The sequence below is a fragment of the Bicyclus anynana genome, chromosome 5 (assembly GCF_947172395.1).
Source record: "Bicyclus anynana chromosome 5, ilBicAnyn1.1, whole genome shotgun sequence".
Classification (NCBI taxonomy): Eukaryota; Metazoa; Arthropoda; class Insecta; order Lepidoptera; family Nymphalidae; genus Bicyclus; species Bicyclus anynana.
Genome location: NC_069087.1, coordinates 11,325,290 through 11,353,112, shown reverse-complemented (window position 1 = coordinate 11,353,112; position 27,823 = coordinate 11,325,290). Strand labels below are relative to the sequence as shown.

The window sequence follows — 27,823 nt, the reverse complement described above, 5'->3', positions numbered from 1 at the left end:
GTTTTCTGAGACATGAAAAGGTATTTTTAATATTCTAGTCAAGTTATAAGTTAATGCAAATAAAATGCCAGTTGAAAACAAAAACATCGCAATTTGTTGTAGTCAGTGCCGGCATACAGACTCACTTGATGTAGTTGGCCTTTTTGTCCTCTTTCCAGTCTTTGTTCAGCTGATGCACCTTGCATGCTGTGTATCGCTGCTCGCCGAGGTCAAACGCTTTGTGGACTTCGCTGAAACCACCTTTGCCCAGCAACATTAGTAGCAAATACCTGGAATATTAGAAACAAAATATAATATATTGGCGATATTGCCAAACTCGAACCGAAGGCGAGAGCTTTAAGGAAGCACGCATACGTACGCATAAGTATTATTGTCTTAGAATGTCTGATTTACCAATATTCAAAGTTGCATAACGCTTAAACATTCATCTTTTGGTACAACTACCCTACAATATTTATCTATGAAATCTACTACTAATACCACTACAATATATTAATACACACAAACACGAAGATGCCTCCCACCCATCCTCACCCAATAATGAATTGGTGGGTTAAATAAAATTGAAAAGTCATTTTATACTAGCGGACGCCCGCGATTTCGTCCGCGTGGCATACAGTTTTTCACAAATCCCGTGGGAACCATTGATTTTTCCGGGAAGGAAAGTAGCCTATGGGTATTCCAGAGTATTATGTATCTTCGTCTAAAATTTCAGCCAAATTGGTACAGTAGTTGCGGCGTTAAAGAGTAACAAACATCCATACAAACTTTCGCGTTTATAATATTAGTAGGATTTGCTTTTCTTTTCATTAAAGTTAAGAACCTCTTGGCAATGGGCAGGGCACATAGTGGCAAGAGCCAGAGAGATGTTGAGGTCCCAAAGTGCTGGAATGGCGATCCTGCACCGGAAAGCTCTGTGTTGGTCGACCCCCCACTAAGTGGACTGAGGATATCAAGCCAGTTGCAGGGAGCCGCTGGATGCTGGCAGCTAGAGACTATTTTGTTTGGAAGTCCATGCAAGAGGCCTATGTCCAGCAGAGGACTTCCATCAGCTGTTAATTTTGATGATGAAGAACCTCTTTAAAACCAGCAACTACATACAAATTCATTGGACTATGAACTAATATGGCACTGAAACACTATTACAGATTACCTTTTTTCGGAAGACAGTTTGTAAAAGGTGTAGAGACAGGCGTTTGATAAGCGCATTGTGGGTGAGTGAATGTAGAAATATGTTTATGAAGTACTAGCAGATGCCCCGTGGTTTACCCACGTTATGCGGGGATAAAATATATCCTATGACACTCACACATAATGTGGCTTTTTCGTGGTAAATGAATTTACAAAATCAGTTTAGTAGATCCAGATATTAATTACCCCCTAGAATACCACAAACGGGAATGCCCAGCCCCGGCCCTGGCTAACCTTAATCGCCCGGCAATTTACTTATATCTAAAAAAATCTTGATAATTCTACTTTAATAATGAAATCATTACTTGTTTCAAGTATGTTTTACAATGTTTCAAGACATTTTTACTACACTATAAACTTAATAATACTGTAATTTTCTCACACTTAAGTAATATGAAATCTGTTTATCAAGCAATTACTATAATTGGAATCGCTGCGCCCTTCTAATTGATTGAAGGTTACACAGAATCTCTTATAAATACAATGTCCAAATAAACAATATGGATGATAAAATTATAAATAAAAAGTGTAAACATACAAAATATAAAACAAACAGATAAAATAGATTATTATTAAGTTAGGAAGAACAAAATTCAAATTGACACAAAAACATGATTTTTTAAAATTGGTATTTTATATAGTAGCTTGTAAAATGACTTCTGGCATACGTAGCATAAATAGAAAAAAAGAATTAAGAAGTAGTTGCAAATAATGCTTCCATCTTAGATCACACTAGACGCCCGCGGGTTATCCCGCGTACTACCCGTTCTAGTGAGAATACGGGCATAAAATACAGCCCATGCCACTCACAAATAACGTGGCTGTCTAGTGGTACAAATTTTTTTAATTGGTTTAGTAGATCCAGAGAATACCCCCTACAATACCACAAAACATCTTTACAATATCGATATAGATTATCACTTCAGGTGACCCTCTCAGGCCCATTAAGCACTCACATCGGGCCCCCAAGTGTAGTCACTGATTAAAAAAAATATGCGCGTAATTTATAAGAACAACATTATCAATAAATAAATAATAATATTAAAGACATTACAAGCACTTTCGAAATGTCAGTAATATTATTAGATAATGGTGATAATAATTGGACGAAAACTTAAAATTAAAGTAACGAGGGTTTCAAATGTGCCTTGGTCTGAGAAAAGCCCACAACAAACTCAGCCAGGGTTTATTAGGGATTTTCAGAAATTATACCCAAAATGCAGAATGTCTCACCTTTCAGAGAGCACAGGATGCTGTGAGAAACGGCTTTGGTCTTCATTATGTATCCGCTTCAGTTCCCTAATGTGGAGGTTTCTCTCCCTTTCTAATTTCTCCATTTCTAATTGTAAATCTGCATCTTCTTTCTTTAAGGCACTTTGCCTTAGCTGAAACAATCACATATACCCTTAGTACAGCAAGATATAAATAATATTACAATAATAAGATTGAATTTTTTTTTTCTTTTTTTTGTATAAAAAGAATATTTGCCATATCTTTTTTCTGATTTTTTTAAAATATGACCAATATTCCCATTCCCCTTCAACTAGTAGGGAAAGGCTGTATTAGGAGTGGGTACGGCAATAGACCAATGGGGCAGGGATCGAACCACCACCCCTCAGTGATGAGTCCGACTGCTCTTACCGTTGAGCTATTGAGGCTCTTCATATTAGTTTTAAGCTTGTCTAGTACTCCCATTAATACTGTGGAGAACAACATTAATGGAAAAGAGGAATGTTATCACGGTGTGTAAGAATTCTTTACTCTACTAGCCGTGGTCACAAGTTTCAGGTTCTGTTTAGAGTTTTTGCCTAAGATATTAATCTCTTATATCTGTCGAAAAACAGTATCAGTCTGAAGTGTTTAAATGCCAGTGAACTTACAGGCACCAAATTTGGAGTCAGCTCTGAACACAAGTTGAACTGTTGTGCTGTGTATGAAGACATGTCCTTGCGGGTTTATAATAGCTGCTCAAGTCAGTGTGTTATTGTCAGCAGACTAGAGGTTTGGTGTATAGCTATATAACTAACTCCTACAAGTATGCCTCAGCTTTGCAAATGCAGAGCATATGACTTGCTCCTAAGGTGCTCTGTGAGGTCCTGTTCTGTTATCTACATGGGCATGATAATCACTGATATAATCTCACCATGCCACTGAATTCTAAACTGAATGATAAACCATTACAAGTATGCCTCAGCTTTGCAAGTGCAGAGCATATGACTTGCTCCTAAGGTGCTCTGTGAGGTCCTCCTCTGTTATCTACCTGGGCATGATAATCACTGATATAATCTAACCATGCCACTAAATTCAAAACTGAATGATAAACCATTACATAAGGCGATGCTATCACGCCCTTACACTGGCAAAGTTATCATTATACCATGGAAATTTACCAGAAGGATTTCATACAACTTCACATAAGATTTGGCTGGTAGGAGGCTTCAGGCGTAGCTAGTTACCACCCTACCGGCAGACATACCGCCAGGCGATTTAGCGGTCAGGTTCGATGTCGTGTAGTAACCGAAAGTGGTGAAGGGTGTGGATTTTCAACAAGTTGGTCCGCTTCCATCTTAGATTGCATCATCACTTACCATCAGGTAAATAATTAGAAATTAAAAAAAAAAACACCATACGTGCTTGATCCTATGAGCTTCAAATAATAATAATAAGCCCTTTATTCTCTTTTACATTACATTTTATTTTTTCAAAAAACTTAATACAAAAAAATAGTACCTTTAATATTTCATCAGCCTCATAGTACTCCTGCAACGTCATGCTGGGCAGGGGGTCAGGTTTGAGGAAGGTGGGCGCGTCCGTGCCGTTGTGCAGAGGCTGCGGCTGCGGCGTGGTGGGCGCAGACACGCTCGACGTGCGCTTGCCGCGCCCGCCACCGCCTTCACTGTTCGACGGCCGCTTCTTCAGCAGGGACTTCTTCTGACGATCTATCTCCTCTTTTTCTGCTGTTATCTCTTCTTGCCGCCTAAAATTCAAAAGTTGATGTTGCAGAAGATTTTTCTAACTGGATTTGGTATTAAATTCTTTTTTTTTGAAGTCCATACTCTACACAATTGACAGCAAACAACCAAGTATTACTGTTTGCAATTGCAATTGCTTGCTTTAGGTATAGAGCCATCAATATCAAACATAAATACTAAAAAAAATCGTTTAGCTTCTTTCTGTAAAACTGAAAACTAAGCAAGTCTGTATGGGTCGATATAGTTGTTAAAAGGAAGTATATCTTAGGTCAGGTCATATTCTCAAGAAAAATAATATTATTTACAAAACAATAATTAAACTAAAGATCCAATGCATATAACCTCCATTTGGAGGGGCTAGGAGTTTTTTTTTTTTAATTTTTGCCATTCCCACGCCCCTTCAAGTAGTCGGAAAAGACTGTGTTAGGATTGGGTAAGATATATAATAAAACAGCAGGCAGGGATCGAACCACTACCTCTCGTGATGAGTTAGGCACCTTTAACACTGAGCTATACAGGCTTAGAACAACAATAGAGAATAGTTTATTCCCAACATCAATAAACTACACACCTCTTGCACTCATTTCCGTAACCCTTAACTGAGGAAATTTACATACTAATTGCAAACCCACCCTGTCAATCAAGATGTGGCAAAAAAGGTTTGACGTCTTCCTAATACATATAAATATTTATAGTTTACCTTGTAAGTTCTAAAAATGCATGTCCGTCAGTCCAGTTTTCTTGGAAGGTAGCTCCAACTCTCTGGGTGACAAACTGACCAAGCCTTAACCTATTATGCATACATTTCTGTCGCGCTTCCTTCTTTTCAATAGAACTTTTTTCATTTAATAATTTCTTAACCACTTCTATACATTTATTTATATGTGATTTATGCTGGTCTATAACCTAAAAGAAAAAGAAAATTACTATTAATTTCAATTTGGCAAAATCGCTTAAATCAGGAAAATTTACAATGGCAAAGTGTTCAGAAATTATTTTCATTTCTATATTATTATAATCTATTATATTATTAGTAGTTGTTTTTTTATCTTTTGCCCTTAGTCTGTCCAAGGTCAAGAATTAAATTGCCATAATGTAAACAGAAACAATCACAAAATTTTCATTATTGTTAGGTTGAGGTAGATTGGTTCAACCATGTAAAACTACAAGACCAGAATGTTTTACATAAGAATCCAAATTTGTAATATAAATATATAGAATTATCATATTAGTAACCTTGCTCTGGGTAGTAACTTGATGTTTTAAGTCTTCATTAGTTCTTGTTAATTCTTCTATTCTATTATTTCTTACTTCTAAGTCAGACGAAGCTTGAGTTTCTAACTCTTGTATCCTCTGACATGTCAGTTCTGTTTGAATCTGTGAAAAGTTCGCAACGGTTAGAGTTAAACTTGAAACAAACTCAAACACACAGCAATCTGAAGTCAGTGAGGGGCAGTACCTGTTTAACAGAAGTGTGAGGTCGCTGTTGCGAGGCGGAACGTAAAAAGTCTCCCGTAGGCAATAATGATGAAGGTGACGGTGGGTACTACAAATATTAAAGCATATTTCAAATATCTAATCTAACATATATAACAATTTTTGCCTCAAATAACCATTACCGATTACTTAAGTAATAACTAATTAATTATAATAAAACAATTATTAATGAACTTTATAAATAATTACAAATATAATTACCATAGGATAGTTAGCGCCTTGTGGCGAAGGTGACTTAGCTCCAGCAAGCCGAACAGGACTGGACGAAGGGTGTTTTGAAAAATATTCTCTTATATTCTTATCTGAAGAATTATGCCTTTGTTTACCGCCACCCCCTCCACCACCGCCTACGCCTTCTTCACCTGCAAATCATTAATGATCTTATTAATATACAACACAATGATAAACAAACAAATGATCTTCCATTTCAAAATCTAAATGTAGCAAATGCATCATCATAGCTGCAAGGGCCAGGCCTATCTGTTTTGAGCTCAGACTTCCCTTGGTCCAGCTTAGGTTGATGATATTAAAATTAGTAGGACCATAAGCTACACATGCTCTCCGAAGGAATAACATTAAAGAACTCAACTCTGTGTAACAACTGGGAATTCCTTGGAAGAATAATCACAAGAGGCAGTTAAATCTACTGTAGTTTATGTTTATTCTGCAATCTTGAAAATTTTTACATTATAGCACATTACTAACACTTGTAAAAATAGCCAAGCTGTAAGAATAATGTTATTTTGACCTTGGAAACGTGTTCTTAAGCATGGATTAAAAGGCATAAAAAGTTGTGATTACCTTTCCGTTTCCTCTTTCTGTCAGGCATTGCTATAGTAGGCGTGGCACCGCTCGGTGGCACCAAAGCACTGCCAGGAACTGAATTTGATCCTCGCATAGCAGCAGACTTTTCAGGAGTCAAAGCATCCACTTCTTTATCACTATGTGAGGATCCTGAAAGATGATGCAGTTATGAGAAAGTGATATTCACAAACCATTGCTTCAATAACTGATTATAAGATATTCTAATACTAATAACTTTGTATGCATAATAAGTATAATAACCTACTTACAACAAACACTTCAAGTATTAAGTAGTGAACCTAACATGTTGTCCAGGCTATTTATAACATCACTATTACTAAGTTGATAAACAGTCCAATTACTGGCAGTGCATACTGATAAGCCCCAGCTAAGTGAACCAGCCACATCACAGGGAGCCAGCGACAAGAAGCCCACAGACAAACAAGATGACAATGATTGTAATAGCATTCATTTTAAATAAATTATATTGATTAAGTGCTTGTTTCAGTTGTTCTATTGTGATTTTTCTAATAATATAATAAGCTACTGTCCTGGAACTTGGTCATAATCATTATCATCCAACAGTTTAGGACTTGTAAATTTATACAACAGTATGTAAATATTTGCCCAAAAAAAATTTATTGACATAACACCGACTGATTCTTAAATTTCATATGTACTGCACTCATTTAAATAGTATCTTGGCAAATAAACAACATAATGTATCCAACACAAGCCGGGTGATGCAGGGAAAATTACTTAAAACTCACTTTTCGATAGAGAGCTGAGAAGACCGATGTGGTTCACGTTAGTTCCACTTTTACAGTCATGCATTCTGTCACGCAATAGTTTCGTATCACAGGAGGATATATAAGACTTTCACAGTTCCTATCCAGCATTATACACAAAAAGTTGACGTCACAGTCCTTCTTTCGACGGCAGTTATCCATAGAAGTTTCGTCCACAAAGTTCGTAAATAAGGTTAGCCTCCGAGGAACTTGTGAGCGTGGAACGGCAAACACTTAACTTCACTGATCACATCACAAGGTTAAACTGCACTTGTGCCACTTAAACACACTTTACCTGTGCTCATATTGGAGTCCTGATTATGTAGTGGCTGCCCCGTGTTGACAGTAGTTTGTGGTGCCATCTGAATTTGTGACCCAGCTGACATCTGTAAAGAAAGATGGCGTCTTTACATATGACTCGCCTACTTTATTTCTGTTTTCTTGCCGTTTTCAACGCTCTTAGCACTCCACTAACACTATTCACTTGTTATATAAAGAGGAAAAAGGTATTTTTTAATAATTACGTTGTATTTTCGCATCAACAGTCCGAATAACCTAACTTGTTTGACAAGTAGTAAACGCCAGTCGCGACTCGCGACAATCGGATACGCATCCGCGGGGAGGTTTGAAGCGGGGGGCTGGAGAATGGAGATCGTCACGAAGTTCGCTTCGTATGTAATAATAATAACGACGGGCGAGGCGCCATTTTACAAGGATACAAGGCCAGAAGCATTTTTAATCCAATATAACATAACACTGAAACAAGTATATAAATCCTACTTTTGTTACTAAGGTATGTTAGTTAGCTATTTCGCAAGAATGTTGTGAAAGGTATAATACGAATGGCATTCGTAGAAGCTAGAACGGCGGGTCAATAGCCCGTAATTGCAATCTTAGAAATAAAAGATCGCAAAATTTTGCATCGTGAAGTGTACCAACTTCAATATGCAGTTCGGAATAATGTAGGAATTTATTAAATAATAAGTATTACCAGATGATGTAGAAGTAGGTAGTTAGTGGGTTTGGGTGTGTTCACTGAGAATCATCGACGTAGATGTAGAGAATACATTATTGTAACCAATGAGAGTATAAAAGTAGTCGGAATGAAATCGACTTGACCGATTATTCCCACAACGAGGTGCGGTGGCAACGGCGGGAGGCGGGCGGCCCGCGGAGTGCCGAGTGCCACCGACCTGCGGCGAACGAGTACCTACGCGATATCGGCGCTCGGGCTCGTGCCCCACAACAAACTGCTTGCTTTGGACGTGTTACGTAGGCGTCTGTGCCGCGATGTAAATGTACCAACATAAACACAGACACGCCAGCACGCAGGTACACATAGCTAATATATCGCCAGATATGGGACCAAGCCAAACGAGCGATAAAACTCTACGTGTAACTAACCCAAAGTAACATTGAGATAACATTTTTAACTTGATCGGATGCAAATTGATACAAGCATAAACATTCTTTCAACCAGAAAGATAGAACATGATATCTACTTTTCCAAATAATGAAATAATGGAGTTTTTATAATTTTAGTCTGGTCTACATCATACCTAATCATTATTTTTGTAATTACGTATAAAAACTGACAATGACTACATATGTGGCCCTAATCTTCTACCATTTCATCCACCTATTTTCAAGGTTAACCTGCCTATATCAATCAGCTCTTAAGAATTCAACGCAAAACGTAGCTAATAAAAATACACCTATTTTTATCAACCTAATTAAATCCCCTATTGGCTAATCCTAAGAACTTTACTAAACGTTAGGAAATACCTGAACTCTACGTAATCCGTGTCTTTGTTCTATTGTTCCTTTATGTTATTTATATTATAGGTATAGCAGATAATCTTGATACGGGTAGATGTTATGATAAACACCTTTCAGTTGACATGACGAATAAGCTATTGAATTCCATAAAACGTATCAAGAAAGTGCTAGTTTTGTGTAACTATACTAATAGCATTAACAACTGAGTCTTAGGGCCATAAATCATTTCTCTATATCTATCTCGCTTGCACTTATGGGTCTTATGGAGCCGTCTAGTGAAGGGTGTAACAATGAAAGACATATTATCGATAAGTAAAGTTTATTATCGTATCTTGTTCACAAAATTAAAAAAATTAACAATATTTGATTTAATATAATACATATTTCATATTATATAATTATTAACTAAATAAAATTAATCTTCATCTGAGTCTTCATCATCAGAATCTTCGTCTTCTGCCAAATTTATTATATATTAGTATCCATAGTGCGCAACGAGTAACACATGAATGTATTTATTTAATTGCAGTAAACACATTTATAGCAAAAAAAATACGCAATGCAATTACATTAGAAACCGACCAATCAGAATCGTCCAAATCATTATTGACTCATCATTAGCACGTGCGCAGGTAGCCGTTTATCGATAATTAGGGTGCGCAGGTAGGCGCGCTGCACATTCCTATCTTTTTTGACTTTTATGACCGGACGACTCAGATGATAATGCGCATACTATAATACTTTGAAGTAAAAGAAGGGATTTGAAACCATCTAAGCTGACTTAGACTTCTAAGCTGATCTTGACATGATCAATAATATTAATAATCCTTCTTCAACTAAAGCATGCAAACAAACAAACAATTAAGCGCAAGATAATTATGATTATTCCGTAAGTTTGATAAAGATTTCTTAAAAAGAAACGATTGAACTGACGGACAGTCGCCTAAAGTCACCCAAGGGCGTAATGCAACCAAAGCGACAGCTAAAGCTGTGGAAAACTACTGATACTGGCACAATATTTATAACAACGTAATAAGAATGGAAACTATCGATTCTTTACATAGGCACCTAGGAAGTACGATGCATACGAAGTAACGATAACCAAGTTCATTCGATAATTGCGATCACAACAGCTTAGAAGGGGCAATCGGATCAATGCATGCTATTTGTATAGCCAATGCAAATAGAGAACGTAGATACGATTTTTTTCTATACAACGCAATAAACGATGAAACATCAAACGGGCATATTAGTATTATCATTGTAACGTTGCCGCTCTGCACTCCCCCCCGTGCCTCCTGCCCCCCGCCTCTTCCCACCGCGACCCACCTCCTTACTGAACTAACAACTATGGAACCGACGATGTTTAGGCGAATGCAGCGAGTGATTCAAATTAACGATAAGAAAAAAAAAATATCACGTGATTTTAATACAAGTTAGAAAATACCGACATTTCATGTTCTGGCATGGCAAGCTGACGTAAGCACCTACCAGATAGCAAGATTAAGTGAATCCATCAACAAATAACCTTATTCTTTAATTATTTATTACTGTGTTAATTATCTTTACATAACAATATAATATAATAAAATTAATCTAACCCCACAGTTAACGTCTTAACTGTTCAATCGTTTGACGCGCAGTACATATTGTTGTGCCTATATTTAGCACACCTAGCACCAGGCAAATGGAAAGTTAGCGAGCTGGCAACAATATTTTACGTACGTCGATGCATAAATATATAATGTGTCTACATATATAGTTATGTTGTAAGTACACATAACTGATACGCGGTGGATTATTATGCATGAAATACTTTGTTCAATTAAGTTTTATTTGTGTTTGCATGGGAACTTTTTGCAATAACAAAGCGAACTGCGTATCAATAAACTGACGGCATTGACCACTGAAACCACATTCAGCATGTCCTATACAATGTTCTCATTCTACTAACATAACTCATCATTATTAACCTATATTCGGCTCACTGCTGAGCTCGAGTCTCCTCTCAAAATGAGAGGGGTTAGGCCAATAGTCCACCACGCTGGCCCAATGCGGATTGGCAGACTTCACACACGCAGAGAATTAAGAAAATTCTCTGGTATGCAGGTTTCCTCACGATGTTTTTCCTTCACCGTTTGAGACACGTTAATATTCTTAAAATGTACAAAACAGAAAGTTGCAGGTGGTCCCCGGACTGGATTCGAACCCTCACTCTCCGGAAACGGAGGCAGAGGTCATATCCACTGGGCTATCACGGACTAACAGACCTGCTTATTGATATTTATTTAGTTTGAGACAACTTTAATTAATCGCATCATTAACTACTTGTTATTAGTTTGTTGTTTGTATCATCCGCTTGCTTCAGAGAGGTCCCGTTAAATATCTTTTTTATTCTTTTCAAGTTAGCCCTTGACTACAATCTCACCTGATGGTAAGTGATGATGCAATCTAAGTCTATCATTACCGAAGTCGAACAATATCAGCCTGAAGACACCAGTCTATTCCGAGTCCCCTCCCGTAAAGAGGGACAAAATATAGAAAATATCGTCTCCAATACATGTTCGAGATGGGTCCTTAGGGTAGGCAGAGCAATTTTGCATGTATGAAGTGTACTGCTGATAACGATGATGAATTATTTTGAGTGGTTACACATTCATAAAATAATTCCACTACTTGTATCAATTGCAGTGACTAATGACACCTAATACCAGCATGTAATCTTTATACCATAAATGTATACTATAGTACGAGAGTAGAAATCGTTATTAAATTAAAAATTAAAGAAGTATCTATTATTCTTATTGATGTCTATAGCCTGTAAGTTTCACTTAAGTGGATCTTTCTTTGTGAAACAATAAACGTAAACCTAAAATAATGTCTCTACTCTCTATAACTATGTACAAAGTACTGGTAAAATCATAAAGTTTTGTGTTGGGGGCGTGTGCAATGTAGAGCTCAGGAAACTGCGTCTCGATGTTGAAGACAATCAATACTCGGTCACATCTCTGTCCCGCATTCATTGTGGAAGCGCAGTTCCGCGGACCCCGAAATCCCCTCTTCCGGTGCGGTATACAGCCGCGTGCTGTTTAACCCAATTTTCTAGTGCGAGGGGTGTACAGGGACCGAGGTGAGAGGGGGGGCAGGGGGAGGGCAGGGCTCGGCGCAATTTCAGCCACAAGTGTGCAACGCCAACGAGGCGCCACGAGATTCGAATCAGACCCTGCAATATTGATTATTTCTGTTGCTAGGCTCTCTCTATGCACTAACGTCTCCATTTTATGTTCCACACCCACACTATTGTATTTGTTGTTAAATAATTCCAACACTGAACACAAAAACAAAGTGAACAAACATTACTTTCTTATTGTGTGTAGACATTTCTTTTTACCCAAAATTAAAGAGTATAAGAATCAAAACTGAGTTACCAGTTTAAAAATACCGATCTAACTCATTGATCTATCGGTTAGCACAAGTGTCTTCGGATGACGAGGTACTGTTCGGGAGTTATCTAATGTATGTTATGTGCTTTTCTATATTTTAAGAAATTGTCGAAAAAATCTCAACCCGGAGTTAGGAAGTCGTACACATGTCTCAGAGAGCACGTTAAGCCGTCGCGTCGGTCCCGGTGATGATCATTAAGATCTGATTGTGGTTGTGAATGAATTTCACATTGTCATTTGCGTAGAACTGTCCTTGGTGCCAATTCTCCTATTCCTAGATTAAGCAAGACCTTCAATAATCTCAGTACTATAGTAGATATTTACTCAGAATTAATATATGTAATATGTATATAGTTTCCGGAAATAAATCATCTCCACTTGGAACTCTTGTGAAAAAATTTGCTAAACTTACTTTATTTTCTTTCTTTTTTTTGTGTATGTTTTTTTTATTGGTGTTATTTAAGTTATCTAATATTTATTTATCTTCTTTATTCCTTGCTGTATAAACTATTTATTTGTAAACTAGCGGCCCCGGTTAAGCATCGCTTTGATATATGCGCACTTGTTCCCTACCCCTACACTACCCTACTCATACTCTACATTGCCCCTACCCTACTCCTACCATACCCCTACCCTAACTAAGACAATTACCCACCTCAGTTTCGACGCACTAGTGACATAGGTATTATGTAATAATATAAAAATTTTAAAACCAGTAGTCAATTCTAACATGTAATAAAAGGGTTTACACCCAAGAGTCATAACCAAGCCTAAATTGTTAACATTTAATTTATAGGTACTTACTTTTTTGAAAATTTCGACTACGGGTAGGCGTCCACGTATCCGCATCGCATGTATCGGATGCATCGCATCAAACGTATCGTAGTATTCTTTGTATAGAAAGTCATACAAGTGCGTCCACTGATCGCACGATATAACTAAAATTATAAATCCGAAGAACGTACTCGTACGATGAGGATATGTGGACGCATATCGTATAGCTGCTAATTGCTAACCAATTTTTGAAGGATTTTCTATAAAGTAAAATGAATATAAATGTAACGTAATAATCGTAACTATGAAGTAAGTATAAGTTAGTAATCTCTAAAGAGTTAAAATCGATGGGCGATGACTCAGGGAAAAATATTGTAAAGATATCTGTAAAGTCTTAAAAACTATCATAAATTTAGATACCAATTTTCGCCAAGATATCTATAAATACAAGCCACACGTATCAACTACCAACATAATAATATAATGGCCCCACTATAAAACCGAATACAACTTGCAAGCAAGCCAAACCAGCGTAGCGAGCATGCGCGGCGTTCCATTCACAACAAATGACGTGTCGCCTCGGGCGAACCGGCTGTGTGGTGCGCTCTACTTAACACTCGCTTTTATAACCGTTTATTATGAGTTATGATCGCTAGAGTTCTCAACGATAAAATAACTAGAATAAAAATACAATTACTTATACATATAGTGTAAATTATAGAGGCTTATTAGTAAATAGTATGAGACCGGCGTCGCTCGCCGGCCGGTGCGGCGCAGTGGGTCAGGCGAGGCGGAGGCGGCACAGGCGGACCTTGCAATGTCGCGGCGTGACGCTCAGCTGACGCATGACAGCCGCCGCGCCGCCGCCCCGCACGCGCGCGTTCATTGCCTCCGCGGCGCGCTCCGCGAGCGGACGCGTCGTGTGCGGCGCACGACCGACTCCGACTGTCACTGTACGCGACGTACTGGATACCTTATCATTATACTTTCAAATATGCGATTGAATGACAACAACAGAAGCGGCGGCGAGCGATTTGAATATACAATTTATATTCTTAGTGCTTAAAAGCGAAGAGTGAATCTTATTTCTATTATTCGTGAGTGCGATTTAGAATTTTTGCTGGAGTGCGGTGACGACCGGTGCGAAAGGTCGGGTTGTGTAAAAATAACTGCGGAACCGGGCGGCTAAGCGGTGGAATGAGGTTTGGCGGGACATTGTAGCCGAGGCGGGGCGAGGCAGTGTGCGCCATGTTATAATTTCCCTCCGCGTTGAATGTGCAAACCGACCGACAAAATACTGCGCTACGCCTTCTCGCTTTTCTCCCGTGCCTTCGAGCACCCTCGCGCCTCGAGCATTGATTTATTTACCTGGAACACATGCCTACAAGTTCTTTGTGCAGTTTTTTGTTATTGTAGCCTATTGAGGATCTTTGCCAAGTATAATGCCGAGCATAAATATAATTTAGAACCGACATTACTGAGTAATTGGGCATAATGAGGCGAGTTGGTGATTTTTTAATGTAACGTAAAATTTTATATGACCTAACACACTCAATAACTTACTAATATAATAATAACGTAACAATAAATATAATTAACGTAATAGCCCTCTACATTAAATTGCGACTCTACACTTTTGGGAACGGCGGTGGTTGGAAATTAAGTCCCATTGACCTACAAAATTACATTACAAATGAACATGAAAAAAAAAACGGGTTTTAAATAAAGATCATCATCATTTTTTTCATTACCAACATAACAACTTCATCGTTAACAACGAATATAATTATTTATCTTTTTTGCCTTTTTGTGATTATGATAATTTTGAATGCTCTACATAAAAATGCGTAAAAAAGGCTATGTCCTGCCAATTAATTATTATTATTAATATAAATTAAATTAATACCTATATCACTCAATAATAAAAATCGTTTATATTGTAAATAAAAATAAATCCAATAGTTACCTATTTAATTAAAAATAAATCTTTGAAAATCGTCTCAACAATCTAGTTTTACACCTCCGAGGCGACCTATACGCTACAACAAACCGCATCAAAATAGGTACAGTAATTTTCGAGGGAAATTATAACGTACGACAAACACAAACTCTAGTTAATACCGTTACGTCGCAAAAAATAAAAACTCTACCGTGCTAGGTACCTATCTAACAAGTGAAAACTAAATATTATGTTCACGTTGGTAATACCGTGACACTTATATACAAAAACATAATAATATACAGTATTCGTATACAGCATACGGGTTGGTCGCCGCTGATAGATAGGTGCGAGCCTCAGTGCGGTGTCGGTGACCCCGCGGCCCCGCGTTTTAGGGACCGCTCACACAAACCGGACGTCTTGGTGACCGATACGTTTACATACATCGATTCAGTAAACTATAGCGCTAAAGATGACCCCCACAGAGCTGTGAGAAACTTGTTTATAGCTCAACTTTAACGTCTTATAACGCTATAAAAGTCGATTTTATTTGCGAAGGAAACAAGCTGTACTCTCCAAGCCGGTCTGTGTGAATGGGCCCTTAGCCGCCCGCTACACTCATCGAGGCCGTCAGCAACATTCTAGCTCTCTCACGTACTAAAATACTATAATATTATATTTGAACGAACCCGTTTCGCCTTGGAATGATCTAACACAAAACACGTTAAAAACACACGATATCCACCCATATCGCCTCGTGTAAAAAAGATAAGGTAGACAAGTGATAAGAAATAATAACACGTTTTTGATAATGTACTTCCCTACTTACTACATCTGTCAATTTTTGTTCGAACTCATATTCAAAAACATTTGTAAAAATTGAGATTTTGGATTGCTTTGCAAAAATATTTCCGGTTTCCGGTAAAACTATTGTTGCCATTTGGTTAATTTTGTGAGACGTTTATATGCCAAAATGATCACACAAAAAACGACTTATTGTACGATTATTATTAATTCCAGTCATTTTACTAGTAAAATGTCAGTCATTTCAGTGACAGTTGCATTTGTCATTTTACTGACTGGAATGAATAATCGTAGAATAGGTAGTACTGCACGTCAAATTGTTCTTTCAGTCATTGTGGAGGCTTCAAAATCATATCAGTAATATAGAGAAATTAGTATATTACCAAAACATAATCATCACCTTGATAACTTATACAAATATCACAAAATAATGTGACTACATTTTCTATTACAAATATTAGGCATCGATAAGTAGATGTTGGTATAGACAAAGTAGGTATCTATAATGTTGTCACAAGATACTTAATTGATATCAAGGTGACCAGGCGCCACGTAGCGAGTGCAGAGAGTTACTGAAGTCTAAATTTAGCGTATGTCATCATGCAACATGAAGTCGGACAATGCGATACTGGCGTATAGGCAGAAATATATTATTACACGATCTACTGAGGCGGGGACTACAACAGTTTAAGCTTTCGCTTTAATTCTAAATTCAAAAAAGGCTATGATAAACTCACCACCGTCTTGAAGTTGGTGACTCGTTGAGTTTCTACTAATATGGCCCCCGCGGTGCTCACCTGCGAACACGCGATCAATGCGTTCATGTACTAAAACCATACGTTTAGAAATCAGAAACCCCTGTTTGATTTTAGAACGGTGTATAATTAGATTAGTTTCTTTCCGTTTACGATAATTACGCGCGGCCTTCCAAATTTAAATTGACAACTCATTATCTATTTGTAACTCCTCTGAGTAACGGAGCTCTATTCTTGTCTACGTTTTAAACAACAAATATCATTTTTTGTATGTAAATCATCGAGCAAAGAAATATTTGCGTTACGTAGGCACTTTGACGCTCTGATTCCGCTCGGTCAGGCAGTGAGAGCGCACCGATCTGTTTGTAGGTTGATAAGTCACAAACGTACATTTACCGACAAACTATTTGTGTCTGTCCGCCATCTTGTTTCCGAATGACGAAGTGGTATTCCTCCTAGCTACGCGACTCATTATTACAGAACGAATACGCTACGCCTCGATATACGTATTCGATGATACATTACGAGTCAGAAAGAGTAAGTAAGAGTCTAAAGTTAAATGATGGCTACTCACTCATAATTAATTCCGTTGAACAATATTTAGATCACGACTAACAACGATCAAAATAAATAACATCATTTGAATAACCCATAAAGCTAACCAACGTATAAATTCAATGCCCTGGCGCGGCAAAATGACGCGTCAATAGGTCCACGGAGGGGAGAATGAGAGAGGTGCGGGGAGAGGGGCGGACGAAGGCGAGACACATAATGGAATTACATATCTACATCACTTACTTGGCCGAGACCACAATGTGGCTATATAAGCTACCTATACATCTAACATGAGCGGCGCGACTCAGCACAATGATCTGTCAACGAGTAAGAGCAACAATAGCTCAGGTGGGTCGATTCGATTGAAGCTCGCGTTTTAAGCATCACTATTAACAATCAACCTTCACTTATTCCGCCTTTCGAAACGAAACGAGTAGGAAACATATTCTCAGTGATAACAAAACTCGAGCATATACTAGTTATCTATCGTAACATCAACGATTACAATGCTTTAAAAATAACATGAGCTGAGCAAAAAAATAAAGTATAAGGAATCAAAACCCAGTAATGTTAACAAAAGAAATAGTCGTTAAAAGATTCTTGGAATTCGGTAAAACGTTAATACCTTACAACGAAAAGGTAATTTCGTGGAAATAGGAGAATAATAAGCAAAGATTGTCCTAATCCGCAGTAACAGTTACTATAATAGTCTTTGCTCTTATTATTATTGAATCAACATATCCTTAAGTGAAGAACAATGAAGGTTCAAGCATTGATGTACAGTATAAGTTTAAAATGCTAATCTGGAATTTAGATTTGGCACAATCATAATGTAATTTAGATAAGCTAATCATGCGTCGATAACATTCAAAAATACACATGTGTTATTGATATTATCGAAGGAGAAAAGTACAGCTTCAAATGTGAAAACATGTTTATAAATTTACATATAAGTAAAACAAACAGTACAATATCTGTTTCACTCAATTACAGCGGGCGTTGCGATGCGGCCATTTTCTTTTGAACACGTAAGCGTAGTTCACGTAGCTCAATGGCACACGGCAATGTCTCTGCGGTAACGATAAACTGAACTACGGGCAACCTGCGAGCAAAGCGCACGTCGGACGGGTTGCGGAGAGACAACAAAAGAATCGATCTGCAAACATTATTGCGAGCGCCATCTTTCTCGTTTCGTATAAAAAAAAAAAAAAACAACCGTGCAGGTAAAACCGCCAGACGTTTGGATTGACTACGCAAATATATAAATTATAAGTATTTTATAGGCGAAAACAATAACGCATACCTACGAGTACACCGCAAAAATAGACGGGTTATTAATACTGCACCGACAGACACGACTGGGCATGATTACGTGGGCGATTAGATTGGTATTCTTTTCAAGGCAATTCAGTACTATCACAAATCTCATGTAATTAAAAATCACACACACACACATCGATTAGAAAATATTGACTTACGAGTATATGTAGGAGAATAAGCGTATAAAAAAGTGTTATCTCTTTCCAAATTAATGAGGTTTGCCTACAGTGCAAGTGGGATAGATACAAAGTTTATGCTGACCTTGGCGCCCAGAAAGCGAGCCTCCAGAAGCTCCTGCTTGCGAGGATCCAGCGCCGCCTGGAAGTGCTCCATCTTGACGCCAGCGCCTAACAACAACAGATTAAACTCTATATTACGCGCAACCTTAAAATCAATTTAAGGTAAATTAAGTAGGTGTACCGTTTCAATTATATCGGCAATAAATACACCCAAAGTTAGAATTTCTATCGTTTTAAACCTATCAACTGAAGAATTTGACATAGAATTACTTTTCCAATATTACTTTAGCACCGAGTATTATATCTACTTTATAACACCAAGATCCTAAGGGAACTTAATTAGTTATATGTAGCCCACGAATTTTTTTATAAAAACTTTGTATTATACAGGATTTTTTGAAATTATTATTTTGCATTTTATTTCATTTATTTGAAGTTATCGCTAGAAGGCTAAATGGGATGGGTGCTTGTTGACATCACTTTGTAAGAATATCTTTGATCTCCTAAAAGCATACTTTTATTTGGATTCTTGAAAATATACGAGTAAGTCTTTACATTACTCCTATCAACGTAGGCGCTTGTTGTTTATGCTACGAGTACGAATAAGTAAACAGATATGGTAAAGGTCAAATGAATAATGTAAAAAAACTAAAAGTAAAGTAAAAGACACATCTATCAAGGAATATTTGTACGATCTCTTTCACTGCTTCTACTCTATTCCACTGCTATTCCAAGTAAATTCCACAAAGATTTAACAAATTTTTGATGTAATGTAATTTGCACTGAATATTTAATTTCATACTGCTTGATTATTTCTGAGATATTTATTTAAATTCATATTATCACATATACAACTCAAGTTATTTAAAAAATATACATTTTTAAATTTAACCAACAACGAAATGTATGTATGTATCTACGAGTGCTCTTAAAAATGTCTGCGGTTTAAGCTCATAACATTTTATGTGTTCAATAAAGTATTTCATATAAAACGAAGCTTTTGGTTTTGGACCTTGTTTAAGCTAGGATTAACGTCAAATTAGTTCATAGACTAGCGGCTAAATAACTGTAATTAGTTAATTGTCTTCTGAAATTTTTAATAATTTATAATAATAATAATATAAATACATTGTCGACTCGTTATCACAATGCATGCCAAAATACAATCAGTATATCAATTCAACATGATATACTGTTTATTTGAATATAATAAATAATATTTTTAATATATGGTTTGTAGTGATATTATAAATTTTACCATCTAAATATTATGTGAATAACGTTCAGTCCGAGGAGCCGATTTCTCAGGAACTTTTACAAGCAGGTGTTGTATACTTGAGAGCAGGTAGAGGATTATTCAAAGAGTGATTTCAAGTACTTTCTACTTCCGGAAATATTTACGGATTTAAGCTCAGAAAAACAAACATCTTTAGTGGTCGTTACAGAGAGAAACATTATCACCATAAACTCACCACCGCCATTTTAGCAGCGGGATGGGATGACTCTAGACTCTAGTCTCAGTCCACTCTCATAATAAGGAGGGAAGTCAGGCCCTATAGTATGTGACTGAGATAAGATAGGTATATGTGAATGTACGTATGTTGTACAAGAATGTTGCTCTACATTTCGTCAAATTTGAACCTATTTATAGTCTTCTTTTGAAGATCTGAAGAATATTTCGCAGTAAGTTATATATCCAATCAAATAAACAAATGAATTCATAATTAGTCAAAGACATCCACCGCTGGACATAGGCCTCTCGTAAGGACTTCTGTAACTCTCTTGATGTCATTGATCCATCTAGTGTGGGGTCAACCAACACTGCGCTTTCCGGTGCGGGATATTTCAGCTTAAATCCCTAACGTCTATCGACTCTTTGAACAATGCGCCCCGCCCAATGTCACTTCAATTTTGCGACTCGCTTAGCTACATCTGTAACTCAGGTTCTTCTGCGGATCTCCTAATTTTTTATTCGATCATGCAGAGATAATCCAAGCATAGTTTTTCTATTATCTACCAAGTCTCTCTCTCGTTAGGCCCATAGTTAGCGATCGTCACAGGCACTTAATATCTTCAGTTTCTGGGGAATATGGGACGAAAACGAGGCTCTAAGTTTCCCGAACGCTGCCTAGCTTAAATAGGGGTCTAGTAGTAGGCTCTTTGTGTGTTTATCCGAGGAAGTAAGTGCCAAGCTTTTTCCTGGTACTAAGCATCGTCATAGTGTCTCAATGTAAAGGGTTTAAAGGCCGACGAAGATAAGGGCGCAAGAATTAATATTTATGCCTCGTTAAAAGGCAAAGTGGCATTACATTAGAAGTTCCGTTTTATGCAATGTTATATCTCTTTACATCAAAAGTACTATCAGCAATCAGCTCGGCCCTCAATAACTGTGCTGTTGAATTTATTGTCGGCATTTCTCAGCAGCGGGAGCCGAGAAAGCCCAGTGGATATGACCTCTGCCTGCGATTCCGGACGGTGTGGGTTCGGATTCGGTCCGGGGCATACACCTCCAACTTTTCAGTTGTGTGCATTTTAAGAAATTAAATATCATGTGTCCCGAACGAAGGAAAACATCGTGAGAAAATCTGCACACTAGAAAATTTCTTAATTCTCTGCGTGTGTGAAGTCTGCCAATCCGCATTGGGCCAGCGTGGTGGACTATTGGCTTAACCCCTCTCATTCTGAGAGGAGACTCGAGCTCAGCAGTGACTATGGGTTGTTAACGACGACGACTACTCGCTACTCTACCATACCAGCGTTTGACGTTTCCAAAGTGCTGGTAAACTATGGCCTATTGACATTTAAACGAATATGCGAAATAACTATTGAGCGTCGTTTGTACAATTTTGTTTTTATTCAACCGAACGAACAGTGTTCTTTAAACACGATAATTAAATTTTTAATTAATTAACGAGCAATTAGTATTAAGTAACTAAAACCTCGCCAAAATTATAACAAATTAAACTGATTTTTTCAACTAATACTAGTACAGTGGTAAAATTTAAGATCTTGTGTATGGTTTTGGTTAGGTTAAAAATTGTTGTTAAGGAAAAATTAATTATGTATCTATATTTAGAAACGTTAGGCACATCCAAGGTGACTTTACTACTGCATATTGTACCTATATAAACTTCATATTAGATATTTTTTGGGTGTAGAGAAAAACCTAATTTATAGGTAAATAATATATCATTGTATGTATACTATAATCAATATCTGTAAAAACTTCAAGCCTTACTTTACCTAACTTAACTTAACATACTTGTGCTTAGGTAGCTAATGGCTATTTGAACATCCGGTTTTGCATAGGTTTTACGGAGATAAGGTTGTGTAGAAGACATTGCTATTCAACGATAAGTCCTCAATCTTCGAACTTGATAAATAAAGTATAATAATGTACTTGTAAGTACATATTCTTTACCTGTTTTCTATGATTTTTTTAGACATAAAATATACACAGAGTACATACGTAAGTTTTTAACACGAAAATTGTGTGAAGGTACGATCAGAGTGACTATAAAAACCTATTTGTATGTTTTATAGTTGTTTTTTTTTAAATATTTAGTTTTTGCGATATTGTACCTACAAGTACCTACTTATACCTAATGGTAATTTTGCGCTTATGTAATAACAATGTTTATGAAAAAGAATCGGTGAAATGGCAAGGAGGGTGGTGGGGGGTAGAGGGGGGGGCGCAAACGGGGTTTTGGCGCAGTATCTGGGGCAGACAGTGAGTTGGGAGAAGTTAGGTACGGTTATTTATATAGGTAGGTATGTATGTACATGTTCAATGTACATATTGATCGCCTCCCCGGGCCACTCGCCACTATGATCTCACCTCCATCCTCTGTGACTGCCTCCCCCCCGCCCCCACCCCCCCTTACCTCACACCCGGTACCGCATCACCCATGAAGCCTATACAAAACCGAATGTTGAGATATTCCCAAAGAGAATGTTGAAATCAAAATTAATATTTAATTAAGTTGAAACGTTGAGGTTTTCTAACAAGAAGTCGAAATAGAAATCACATAAATATTTGAAGCGTGTTTGAACAACCTTCGGAAATTACAATTGGGCAAAAGTTTTAATCAATAATCATAAGTTATCTATCACACAGCAGTTAAAAAGCCTCTCTTAATAGTTGACCAAGTAGGTACCTACTTGGTCAACTATTAAGAGAGAGGCTTTTTAACTGTTCAAGTCAAGATTTTCCAATTTAAAGTGCCAAGGGCGTTGAATGCAAATGTTGTCTAGCAAATTGTTCTTTTTAAACAAAACCATATTGATACGTTAGATTTTCGAAACAACTACCTATAAGCTAAATAATGTCTAAGATGGACTTGATGTTCAATGGAAAACCATCGTCTATTTGCAGGCGTCCACAGATCCCCATCGTGAGAATCGGACGCATCGCATCAAACGGATTTTAGTACCCTATTCTTTGTATAGAAAGTTCCACTAATCCGCATCGTATGAATCGTATCGAACGGATTTTTTCTACTGTAAAATTAAAATTTTGATGCGATGCGTCCGATACGAACGATGCTGATATGGACGCTTGCCATAACAGATTAACTCTTGGACGGGATACGCTATAGGAACATATATACCATTGCTACCCATCTATACTCTATACTAATATATAAAGCTGAAGAGTTTGTTTGTTTGTTTGATTGATTGAACGCGCTAATATCAGGAACTACTGGTCCGATTTGAATAATCCTTTCAGTGTTTAATAGCCCATTTATCGAGGAAGGCTATATATTATCCCCGTTTTCCTATGGGAACGGGAACCACGTGGGTAAAACCGCGCGGCGTCAGCTAGTAAGAAATGAACATGGCGTCAGTACTATCCAGGACAAGCTCTATTAGTACAAATGTTAGTAGTACGGTGCAATAGTAAAAATATATAATCTGCCGGCGAAACCGCGGGATACCACCCCGTGGTATCACCCGCGTAGCTGCCGTTCCCATAGGGAATATGAGGGAATAAAATATAGCTCGGTGAAGATGTAGTTTTATAACAGTGAAACAACTTTTAAAATCGGCCAAGTAGTTTTGGAGTTAAATCGTAGATAGTAATAAGACTATGCAAGGATAATCCTTAATGTCAGCTAAAGACGATCAATTAAACTCACATGTCTGCAGCGCTAAAGATTTGACAGCCGATAAAAATTATCGTGTGTTGGTCGCGATGTGCATGACATCATGCTGATCGCGATAAACACACGATCAGTTTTATCGGACGTCAAGCCGTTAGCGCTGCAGGCATGTAGGCTTATCGGATGGTGAGTGGCTAGCATAAGAGCTTTTATCGCGAAAGACTGGAATTCGTCATATTATCATTATCTGAGCAACTTCGTACCATATTTCTGGATTTACGTAGCGCCGACCCATATTCGTATCCACATATTAGGTTATTATATTTATGATGTTTTAATTACATTACACAAAAAGAAAATGAACTTTTGAAGACAAGTCTTTGAACAGTGCGTGTTGCCAGTGTTGACCTATGGTTCCTGGAATCCTATGGAGCCTGGGGCTCATTCAAAGATTTAAGAGTCACACAGCGGGCGATGGAACGAGCTATGCTTGGAGTATCTCAGCGTGAACGAATCAGAAATGTGGAGATCCGCAAAAGAACCAAAGTTACCGACATAGCTCAACGAGTCGCGAAGCTGAAGTGGCAATGGCACATAGTTCGAAGAGATAATGGACGTTGGGGTCCCAAGGTGCCGGAATGTCGACCCTGCATAAAGTCGACTCCCCATCAGGAGGACTGACAACATCAAGCGAGTCGCAGGTTGCAGGCGGGTCAGGATCGTGATGTTTGGAAGACTTTACAAAAAGCCCATGTCCTGCAGTGGACGTCCATAGGCTGATATGATGATGATGAATTTTAATATGCACACATCCAAATATTGGTGATGTAACAAGGGTTTATTGTATAAAGATCGGTAGAAAATCTCATCCCGCCTGGCGTTAAGTGACAGCCTACTGTTAAGCCTAGATAGTACTACTCTAACTTTAGATGGGAGCCACTATATAATATCATTCTATCTATGCTTCGTACTGGAACGCTAAATCACTCGTTGATACATCTTTCACTAGCCATGGCTCAAGCCTACCACTAGGCAAGCCGTGATCAAATAAACTGTAAATGGCAACCATTTGACCTAAAAAAAAGATACGATATTTTCAAACACCATTCCCAATACTAACTAAAGTCACAAGTTTACTGAAATAAATTGCAATTTTAAACAAATTTATTAAAAACTTTATTACTATTATTCAAATGATAAATTAATATTACGAGTTTTTATAAAACTTACTTAACAATTGTATATGTTTATGGACACAGACACGGGCTACCGATAACTAATTAATCTACAAGTACCTACATAATCATTAAAACAGCCAAAACTGAGATTATCTTTGATGTATTGTATGATGTTTATGTAATGTGATTATGTTACAGTTGATGCGCTTCCGAAATGGTTGTTTTATACTTTTAATTCTCATTGAATAAATGTCGTTATTATCACTCATCAATAACTATTTCTAGTATAAATATTCGAAAATTTAAAACAATGCCAATAATAATACACATCATCAGAAGGGTTACATAGATAACCCACAAAGTTGTGGTGTGCTTTCGATCTACGAGTTTTTAAACCATGATGTTGCAATATTCGATATGAAATGTTTACCAACAAACCGATGCTTAGCGACCACTGACAGACAGAAGTTAACAACCTATTGGTAGCCATGATAATGACACTTAAATGAAGCTATAAACTTTACCACTAGAATTTCATTGAGATTAACCGTCAAACTTTAGTACATGCGATTGATAACTATCACTATAATCAAGCTATTTTACTATGCATGTATATAGTTTATATTAAATATGTATGTCTTTGATTTGAGCTTTTGTTGATTATTATTTGATCCGTCTAATCGACTCTATATTACACAATTAAAATCAATTAATTTTTGGCTCTACCGATCAATTCCGAACAATTATTGTGTAGTAAAATTTTACGTGAGCAATGTAAATACAAAAATAATATTGGTCCTACAAGGATGTTTTATTTTTGAGTCACCATTAATTGAATAGGAAAAATCAGAACAGTCAAATGGTGACAAACGTAAATACTTGGAAGCTAGGTACTTTAATAAGTTTCAGTACAAAGATATTTTTATGAAACTAGAATCATTACTTGTAAAGTGTTTTTCAGATAGCATGGGTACGGTGACAATCTATTTTCGTGAATCGCGACAAACTTTCAAGAGTGAAACGAACTGTCACACGCACCATCCTACATGAAACGCACTTTACGAAGTCTTTATTTTGGCAATCCAAAGTCTTATAGAATCTCAGGACAGTAAACATTTATAGTTACATAAGGTAGATCAGACCATTTCCGTGAAACCTTTTAAATTTCTGCATTAGCCTACAATGGCACTATGAAAAAATAGTTCAATAATTCAGTTTCTGGTTCCAAAGTATGTAAAAGATTGGTTGATCTGAGATCGAATCCTATTTTGTGGGCTGCCACAAACGGTTGCCGAGCAGCTGTTATAGTATACGAGTTTGACAGTGTTGTCGAGTTGACGACAGCGGATAGCGCTGAGCGCAGAGCATTCGACGCCGCCGCGCGCAGCGGACACGAACTGTGAACACCCACCCTTGCAGCGGGAGTTGCGCCGGCCGCGTTCGTTCGGACGATCGCTCATCGCAAACGACTCCTTGAAATGCATCTTCCGACTCCTCTCCGAACCCCATTCACATTCACGTATACCATCAGCGCACCAGGACACGATCCGAACACTGACCGACGAGACGAGCCACAGTTTCAGTTTTATTGCCGCGGCGGAGCGAAACGTCACCGACACGCGAGTGCGAGATTGCGAGCTGACGAGTCGAGTCGGTGGCGCGAACCGCGCGACAGTCGTCACCGGGCGTGGACTGGCGCGCGATGCGAACGGCCGCCGTCGTCGCCTCCGCGAGACCGGACCTCGCGTCTCGGGGCGAGGATGCGGGAATCGGCTTCGGCGCAATACCCGTCACGAAAATAATAGGAACAGCGAGTGCACCTCAGAGGCACAACGCGACGCGGTCGGTGCGAGCGAGACGCGGATAAACACCAGACTGTTTACTTACGGTGTTCGAGAGCGGGGGCCGGGCGCGGCGCGGGGGCGATTGCCTGCAATCCGCGCGCTGCAATTACGTCTTGCTTGTACTCCACAATTTTATCCTAACATGGACTCATACAAATAACTCTACGGGAGAGCCTGCAAACAATGTTGTTACGATGTTTTCTTTCGTTACATAAAGGTCACTGAGATTTCGGTTCTATAGCTATCTACTAGATTTAAAGCACTGTAATCTAAATCGACGAAGTAGATGATTAGGAACATACATGTAATCCTGTTTATTACATTTCTTACAATTTGTGTGGAGACGGCTTAACTTTTCAGTAGCATAATAACATTATTTCAACGATCAAGATTTTTACGATCTGACTACCTGTATAGTGATCGTTTGAAGTTTAAGTTTGAGTCATTGTGTTGTTATGTCGAAACAATAGGTGGGCAGCGGTGGCAAGTGGCAAGTAGTCGGACGATCAATCGTCGAGCCTCGAGTCGAGCCGTGCATCGAGCGGTGGTGACTGCATTCCGACGCCCCAGCCTCGTCCCGCGAGGCCTCACCCCCCATCCTTCCGGCGCTGGCCACGTGACGCGCCGATTAGCCGTCGAGTGTGCCACCGCGACCAAAATAGAGCGCACGCATACAAATCTCGCATCTCGTTCTACTTCACTAAACTCTCACGCCTCCTTTCAGTCTCTTGTCTAACTTTTGCCGATCGCGCGAACTAGCGGCCGAGTTCAACTGTTACATGGCAGATTGTTTTAATTCTATAAATAAACAGCATCAACTAAAATCGGCATCCATCAAA

General features: G+C 38.1%; 1 protein-coding gene across 13 annotated transcripts in view; it reads right to left on the bottom strand.

Annotated features, from left to right (window-relative positions):
• The window catches only part of LOC112052373 (serine/threonine-protein kinase tousled-like 2), a 52,744-nt gene that overhangs the window by 5,701 nt on the left and 19,220 nt on the right, over positions 1 to 27,823 (bottom strand). For 2 of the 13 annotated variants that reach the window (XM_052881673.1, XM_052881674.1), the window contains exons 1-12: positions 26,552 to 27,005; positions 18,883 to 18,968; positions 16,729 to 16,788; positions 7,548 to 7,638; positions 6,462 to 6,614; positions 5,862 to 6,022; positions 5,623 to 5,709; positions 5,400 to 5,540; positions 4,864 to 5,069; positions 3,922 to 4,168; positions 2,425 to 2,576; positions 126 to 269 (exon numbers count right to left, since the gene is read on the bottom strand). In XM_052881673.1, coding sequence (XP_052737633.1) covers positions 126 to 269; positions 2,425 to 2,576; positions 3,922 to 4,168; positions 4,864 to 5,069; positions 5,400 to 5,540; positions 5,623 to 5,709; positions 5,862 to 6,022; positions 6,462 to 6,614; positions 7,548 to 7,638; positions 16,729 to 16,788; positions 18,883 to 18,968; positions 26,552 to 26,624 — 1,601 coding nt within the window. In that variant the 5' untranslated portion in view covers positions 26,625 to 27,005. Of the gene's footprint in view, positions 1 to 125; positions 270 to 2,424; positions 2,577 to 3,921; positions 4,169 to 4,863; positions 5,070 to 5,399; positions 5,541 to 5,622; positions 5,710 to 5,861; positions 6,023 to 6,461; positions 6,615 to 7,234; positions 7,639 to 7,776; positions 7,935 to 8,243; positions 8,434 to 14,059; positions 14,150 to 16,728; positions 16,789 to 17,320; positions 17,341 to 18,882; positions 18,969 to 26,551; positions 27,006 to 27,823 lie in introns of those variants that run through there. The other 11 variants (XM_024091415.2, XM_052881675.1, XM_052881680.1 and 8 more) reach the window with 11 other exon arrangements.